Source organism: Nerophis lumbriciformis, linkage group LG38 (genome assembly GCF_033978685.3).
Source record: "Nerophis lumbriciformis linkage group LG38, RoL_Nlum_v2.1, whole genome shotgun sequence".
Lineage (NCBI taxonomy): Eukaryota > Metazoa > Chordata > Actinopteri > Syngnathiformes > Syngnathidae > Nerophis > Nerophis lumbriciformis.
Genome location: NC_084585.2, coordinates 17,527,893 through 17,536,117, shown reverse-complemented (window position 1 = coordinate 17,536,117; position 8,225 = coordinate 17,527,893). Strand labels below are relative to the sequence as shown.

Sequence of the window (8,225 nt, the reverse complement as noted above, 5' to 3'; positions counted from 1 at the left end):
CATTTCAATTTATCAATCAACAATTTATGGTCTATAAGATCAAAAGCAGAAGAAAATCTAATAAAATTGCACCTGATAACAAACCTTTATCAATTCCCATTAGACAATCATCAGTCATCTTAACTAGTGCTGTACATGTGGAATGTCCTTCTATATAGCCATGTTGAGCATATTAAATTATGTATCGTAAAGTAATCTTGAATCTGTTTAGATACTCTTCTCGAGCAGTTTACTAAGAATTGATCAAATTGTAATTGGTCTGCTCTTCTGACCATTCAGAGGGAGTTTTTTTTTTTTTGTTATTGGTATAATTGTTCCTTATTTCCAAAGCTTTGGACATATCCCACTAGACAGATAGGTATTGAATAAATGACATACAGTTGTTGATATATACATAGCCGCTGTTCTTAATAATTTTCCATGAAGGCAGCATACGTAATCAAGCTGAATAGAGAGAAAAAGAGGGTGTACTATCAACAACAATTAAAGGGGGTCCAACACAATGGTACAAAGTTGTGGAATGTGTTATGTGTTATGTGAAATGGAACATACCAATTTCTCAACCTCATCGATTTCCACTAGTTTGAACTCAAACTTCCAATTTTTCTCTCTCATAATGTGGTTATCAATTAGTGGACATAAATTACAATTATACACCATATCCATTTTACACCTTAACTTATTAACTCTTTCTACAAAGTTGTTATTAAAATAATTGGACATATCCAATGGTTTGGTTAAAAACACTCCATCAGATTCAATGTAGGCTAAATTCATCTTAGACTGTCTGCCCATTATATTGTTTAACACATTCCACAACGTTTTACCATTGTGTTGGACCCCCTTTAATTGTTGTTGATAGTACACCCTCTTTTTCTCTCTATTCAGCTTGATTACGTAGAGTACAATATACTTTTTTGTCACTCACAGAGCTAGAGGCTATATAGACATTTTTAGCTTGATCCCTTTGTTTCATTAAAAAAATTCAATCCTTATCAATCAAGGGTGCACCATTAGACCTTACTGTGAATGTCCTTACTGGTGCGTGTCTATTAGCTATATTCTCAAATTCTGTATGCGTGGAGAACATGCAACCTCAACATTCAACGGCCCTTTCGAGATTTAATCCACAGACACTATTTTCACACCATCGTGCTAGTAGTGGTTATAAAGTCAGCCTCTGAAGAAACAGATCTGGATTCGAATCTTCATTGGAAAGTCTGTGTATGGAGTTTAAATATGCTCCTGTGTTTTCTCCAGCATCTTGTAACCTGCCTCACACCCTCAAGTCATCTGGGATAGGCTCCAGCTCACTCGTCACACAAATGCGGTTAAGTAATAAACACAATGAAAGAAAGATCCAATTTGTGTCAGTGACTTACAAAAAGGCAAAGATTTGTTTCAATTCACTTTATTGTAATACGAAATGGCAAGCACAATGGCAATAACAATTGAGCTCAGGGAGTTCCTGCTGAGCCAAGTAACATATAAATATGTACAAGACACACATACACACATGCAATGTAATTATCATTCCATTCTGAGATATTTTTTTTTTAGGTACAAAAATAACATGATTGACAGCAATAGGAAAGACAAAGGGGTTGACCATCTTTAGTTTAAAACATGCTGTAAGGAATGTCATTTAAAAAAAAAATGATGCATTTGATAAGGAACTACCCACCAGTAAACTGATTGATGGCATAGACGTTAAAGAGTCCGTATTTAGGGTAAACATCTCAGACTGCAGATGAGGGGTCGAGAGTGAAGCTTTTAAGAGCCCTGAAGTGGTTCCTTAAAGAAGTTCACACAGGATGTTTCCTTTATTTTATATTCACAAACTGTATTTAACAGTTTATAATACAACTAAAAAGATATTATATGTATACCAGATGATAAAAGACCTGACCAAACATTTGGCTCAGCGTGGTGAAGAGGATATGATTGGGACTAAAACGCCACAAAGAACTGGCTGCATGAGGCGACGTTCACAAATGAGGCGACTGCTTGGTCCTTACAGGCAGAATTTACCCTGAGAAGCTTGTTTGATATCACTGGCGTTTGGCCTTATAAGGGCGAGAGCGTTTCCTGCGATCGGGCTTCCTCTGTTTGTGCAGGCGGCCGATACTTACTCCCTGCCGACGACGCACCGAAATGTTCTGCTCCACGAGGCTGGCCAGCATCCCTGCACGGGTCAATCAATTTAGAATGAACACAGAGTGTACTGTGGCTTGAAAAAGTATTCATACCCTTTGAACTTTTCCACATTTTGTCACGTTCAGACCACAAAACGAAAAGTGTAATAATGTGCAAAAGTATTTAGCCCAACTGATCCAGGACTTTGTGGACCTGCCTCTTACTGCAATTACAGCTGCAAGTCTTTTGGAGTTAGTCCCTAACATCTTTAAAATTCAAGAGACTGGAATTTGTACACATTCTTCTTTGCAAAACAGTACAAATTTAGTCAGATTAGATGAAGTGTGTTTGTGAACAGCAGTTTTCAGATACTCTCTGATATTCGCTCCGATACAAGCAGTCCTGAAGCGCGTTTATGTGTGCAAAGCTGGACAGGCAGTTAACATCTAAATATCCTCCAATAAACACACAAGGTTGGTCTTTTGTTCTATTTCAGTTAGTTAAAAGTTACCGTATTTTTCGGACCATAGGCCGCACCGGATTATAAGGCGCACTGCCGATGAGTGGTTCTAGTCAGGTCTATTTTCATACAAAAGGCACACCGGATTACAGGGTGCATTAAAGGAGTCATATTATTATGATTTTTTTCTAAATGTTGAACACTTCCTTGTGGTGTACATAACATGTAATGGTGGATCTTTGGTCAAAATGTTGCATAGATTATGTTTTACAGATCATCTTCAAGCCGCATTTTGACAGTCACTTCCGGATACGCCGTTTTGTGGGTGGTCTTATTTACGTGGCTCACCTTCGACAGCTTCTTTTCTCAGTCATCATTGTTGTAGCGGTGTCGCGTGCAAGGACGGGAGTGGAAGAAGTGTCAAAAGATGGAGCTAACTGTTTTAATGACATTCAGAGTTTGCTTAAATCAATAACGGAGCAGCATCTCCTCATCCAGAAACAACAACACCGGAAATGTGTCCCGTGAAAAACCGTACGACCGGAACTCTCTAATAACTAAAGTTCCTTGGGTGGATAATGTAAACTCACTACACCGGTATGTTTTAGCGCTTTCATGGCGAGTTTACTGACATATATAAGTAAGAACTTTACACTACTTTATATTAGAAATGGCAACAGCGGAGGATGAATGTCCCATAACAAGAAGATAGAGAAAAGGAAGAAGCTTATCGACTGGGGTGTCGACACGGACTACAAAGACGGACGCGCGCAGATTTTCAGAATTTATGCAAATCCCAAATACAGATCAGCAGGTACCAGAAGGTAAGAAAAGTCACGTCCGTTGTGTCCTTGGGCAAGACACTTCACCCCTTGCTCCTGATGGCTGCTGGTTAGCGCCTTGCATGGCAGCTCCCGCCATCAGTGTGTGAATGTGTGTGTGAATGGGAGAATGTGGTAATACTGTCAAAGCGCTTTGAGTACCTTGAAGGTAGAAAAGCGCTATACAAGTATAACCCATTTATCATTTATTATTATTTATACACATAATAATACTCGTATGTTGAAGCACAGCACAATCCATCAAGCGGTGCAGCTTCATAGCTTACCAAAGTCGTATTAAAACATTTTGATAGATTTGAGAACCGTGCGTAATGTTCTATATTTTCAATGGAACATATAAAATGTTGGTGTTGTTTACTTGAGTCATATTGCAGTCTACACTTATCTCTTATGTGTGACTGCCATCATATTGCAGTCTACATGTATCTCTTATGTGTGACTGCCATCATATTGCAGTCTACATGTATCTCTTATGTGTGACTGCCATCATATTGCAGTCTACATGTATCTCTTATGTGTGACTTCCATCTGCTGGTCACAGTTATCATTTCACCATGTACCAAATAAAATAGCTTCGAGGTCAGTAAGCACAATCAAAATTATTCCGTACATTAGGCGCACCGGGTTATAAGGCGCACTGTCGAGTTTTGAGAAAATTAATAGATTTTAAGTGTGTCTTATAGTCCGAAAAATACGGTAAACATGGTAGGTTATAGGCTACAGTCTACTAAGAGCTAGCAGCTACACTATAGCACACGGGGCGGTATAGCTCGGTTGGTAGAGCGGCTGTGCCAGCAACATGAGGGTTGCAGGTTCGATCCCCGCTTCCGCCATCCTAGTCACTGCCGTTGTGTCCTTGGGCAAGACACTTCACCCACCTGCTCCCAGTGCCACCCACACTGGTTTGAATGTAACTTAGATATTGGGTTTCACAATGTAAAGCGCTTTGAGTCACTTGAGAAAAAGCGCTATATAAATGTAATTCACTTCACTTCACTTCACACAGGCTAGACATACGTAATAAGTGTCCTTAATTGAACAACATTGCATTCTAAATCAGCACACTTGTCAATATGAACAAGTATCAAGCAATTATATTTGTATATTGGCTTGTTTAGGGGCGTTGTCCTGTTGAAATGTCAAAAAGTTCGAGTGATATGAATACTTTTTCAAGTCGCTGTGCAAGACAGTGAAAGAACTACCGTGTGCAACAACAACTGACATGCAAAGAACAGTCGAACATACTAAAAATGTGATGTGGAGGATGCTAAGCACAAAAAGGAGAGTGAACATATAGTATGAATAAAATTGATAAGAGAGTAGATGATATTTACCTTCTTGGGCCAGCATTGATATAAAGGTGCAGATGAACTCGTCGTAGTTATGGGTCCTTCGCTGATCGTCAATCTGTACAAAGAAAGACAAGATATTGCAATGAAAACCCCATATAATGGTGGAACTTATACTTATGTTTGAATATATTCAACCCACTTTGTATTTTTTTCTCTTTTCTACTTCCTCCTTTAGGTACGCCTCATAATTGGCAATGTCCGCCTCTACGCACTTGAGCAGTGCAAGCAACTCCTGAAATGGACAGAATAGTTTAGTTCTGTTACTCGGCGTTACTTTCAAGGCAGAAATAGAAGTGGACTTACTTTGGGTGAGTACTTATCCCCTAATGGCTTGCTGTCTGCAGCCGGCTCTGTGGTGTCAAGCTTCTCCTTGCTGGGTTTCACTTCTTCTCCATCTTTGCTCTCTTCTTTCTCTTTTTCTTCCTTTACCGCCACAGATGGTCCTTTGTCCTTGTCTTTCGCCGCTTCCTTCTCCCCTGCAATGACGGCCGCTTGCTCTTCGCTCTTTATCTTCTCTCGAGTGCATGACGGCTTAGCACCAGTGTCTGAAGCCAAATCCACTGCACGTGCATAAGATGACATCAAAACAACTTTTTAATTTACAGTTGGGCATACCTAAGAATAGTCTGTGTACAGCTTGTACAGCAATATAGATTAACTTGCGTTGAAAAGCGAGTCAAGACACCGCCAATAATGTCAAAATAGCTGGCAACACAAGTGGGTAGCATGATAATTATATCTTGCCTACAGCCTACAGAAGCTGCATGAGTGCTGCCAGCATTGCGGAGCTGCAGTTCATTTAGAGGAAACATGAATTCCAAAATATTTAAAAGAAATTCTGAAGCAGATCATGATCTTCTCCCTTACTCAAACAGAGAACAACCCTAACACATTTATTCTTAACTGTCTGGCATGGACCAATGCTGCTTTTAAGTTTTAGTGGTACTAAATTGTTTGGCAAAACCTAGGGTGAGTGTGTGGAGAGGGTCCACACCTTCCAGTCTATTGGGTCTATTGGCGTCCTTATCTCTGACAACATCTGCTGGTCAGAGAACACTACTGCCATCACTAAGAAGGCTCAGCAGTGGCTGCACTTCCTCAGAGTCCTCAAGAAGTACAACCTGCAGACAAGGAGAGGCTCTAGAGAATGGTAAAGGCAGCACAGCGGATCATCGGCTGCCCTCTCCCCTCCCTGACAGACATTTACACCTCCCGCTGCCTCAGCAGAGCTACCAACATTATCAAGGACAGCTCCCACCCTGGCTTTGACCTGTTTGCCCTGCTGCTCTCAGGAAGGCGCTACAGGGTCATCAGGTCTAAGACAAACAGACTCAAGAACAGTTTTTTCCCTAAAGCCATAACCACGGTGAACTCTCATAGGCACTGATTTTATAGTTTAGCACCTCTCTGTGTGCAATTTTTACTTTCCACCCACAGTCTCAATGCTTCTGTTTATATGTACATAGTATCATATTCAAACAACACACATTCAGAACATTCCTTCTCAGGACTGGACTGTGCACCTTACCCCCTCACTATTTTTCTTTTCTTTCCTTCCTATGTTTTGCATATTTATAGACTGTCGCACTGATACTGGGGTTGCTTTTAATCTTATTGTACCTGTGTATAGTGACAATAAAAGGCATAAAAGGCATTGTAGTGGCCACAATAATTTTTCAAGCAAGGCTTATGACACAGTAAGTTGAATAATATGGCGACATTTGTTACCTGATACTTTCTAATACGCTTCTGCCTTAGAGACTTTGTATATGTAATAATAAGCAACTATAGTTAATAGATCATTATTTGATACTTACTTATATTGACAAATGTGCTGTTTTAGATCGACATACAGTATTGTTCAATTAAGGACATTTATTATGTATGTTTAGCTTGTGTGCTATTGTGTGCTTAGCTGTTGTGTAGCTGTTAGCTCATTGTAGCCGCTAGCTCCACTAGCTCCTAGTAGTCATTTACAAAAAACATAGTATAGCCTACCATGTTTACCTTTTGTAAATGACTTGACTAAAATACAACAAAAAACTCACCTTTGTGTGCTTATTGGAGGACAATCAGATAACTGGCTTAACTACATTGACTACTCGAATATACAATAATGTCGCTGCACAGTGAGGGGTAAACTTGACAACATGGATACTCACCAGATGGTGAAAGAGTATAGATGACTCCATCCTCCTGAAGGTGTAGCAGGGCCACAGTGACAGACGGGCCCAGTTCTCTTACGGCCCGATTATGTCGGGAGTCTAGCCTCAGCAGCTCGTCTTCCCCGAACAGCACGCGTGACAGATGGGACGCAACTGGGCTAGACGGACGCGTGGCGGCCTGTGAGCGTGCGGGTGAACGCAACGGCGAGTTGAAGGCGCTGCCAATCTCCGAGGCCGTGTCAGTGCTCTCGTTGCTGGGTGTGGGCGAAGGCTGTGAGGCAGATGTGATGCAAATGCCTCCGGTGCGGCCCTCTGTGCGCACAGAGAGCGGTGTGTTCAGGGCATCTTTTCTTTGGGCCTCCTTCTTGAGTTTCTCAGCCAAGACACTGAGAGCTAACTGGCTTTCCATTCCTGTTACGACCCTTCCTGTTCGTGATCGTAGACTTGCTTTCCGTCTGAACCTAGAAGAAGAAAAAAAACTATTGAAAACGTGCAACAGCGCATCAATGAATTATGTAAATCAAAGAGCTGAAGTGCACTTTAGTGTGCTTAAGACACATGAAGACACACGATGGAACTAACCTGGTCGATGTGCCTGTAGATCCAGTAACTTCCTCCTCCTCGTCCTCATAATCATCTTCATCATCAGAAAACGCTGGTTGTGGATGGCCTGGCACTCGAGAACGACCAACACCAGCAGCTAGATCCTCCTCTTCCTGTCAAACAACATTTAATAAACTCTCAGTTGTTTGCAGCCATCATAAGTGTACTTTTAAAGCTTTGGAAAATCCAAGATGAACTGTTTTTTCAAAATAGGATAGTTAAATTACAGAAGACTATTTGAATTGACTGAAAAATATCGACATTGCAAAAGTACCCTGTTTTTAGTACACCCCACTATTCGTATGATTCATATTGACGAAAGTCTCCCAAATTATTGTTATTGTATTGTACAGCCAAACACTACACATTCAAAACTAGCCTGTTTACATATATATATATATTTATACATACATACATATATTCATACATATATACACACACGCACGTGTATATACATACATACATACATACATACATACAGTATATATATATATATATATATATATATAGGGAAGGCAACTCAAGTTCCCGGCCAATATCGCTACCACGTCACTCCGCCCAGACATGGTGTTAACATCGGAGTCAACCAAGCAAGTGGTGCTACTGGAGCTGACTGTCCCCTGGGAGGAGCGAATTGACGAAGCAAATGAGCGTAAGAGGGCCAAAT

The 8,225-nt window shown here is 40.7% G+C and overlaps 1 protein-coding gene across 1 annotated transcript in view; it reads right to left on the bottom strand.

Annotated features, from left to right (window-relative positions):
- Positions 1-1,395: 1,395 nt before the first annotated feature.
- The window catches only part of bap1 (BRCA1 associated deubiquitinase 1), a 31,461-nt gene continuing 24,631 nt past the window's right edge, over positions 1,396-8,225 (bottom strand). The window contains exons 12-17 of the mRNA XM_061932591.2: positions 7,538-7,671; positions 6,953-7,416; positions 5,094-5,350; positions 4,930-5,022; positions 4,773-4,845; positions 1,396-2,185 (exon numbers count right to left, since the gene is read on the bottom strand). Of these exons, the coding sequence (XP_061788575.2) occupies positions 2,052-2,185; positions 4,773-4,845; positions 4,930-5,022; positions 5,094-5,350; positions 6,953-7,416; positions 7,538-7,671 (1,155 nt within the window). The 3' untranslated portion in view covers positions 1,396-2,051. The remainder of the gene's footprint in view (positions 2,186-4,772; positions 4,846-4,929; positions 5,023-5,093; positions 5,351-6,952; positions 7,417-7,537; positions 7,672-8,225) is intronic.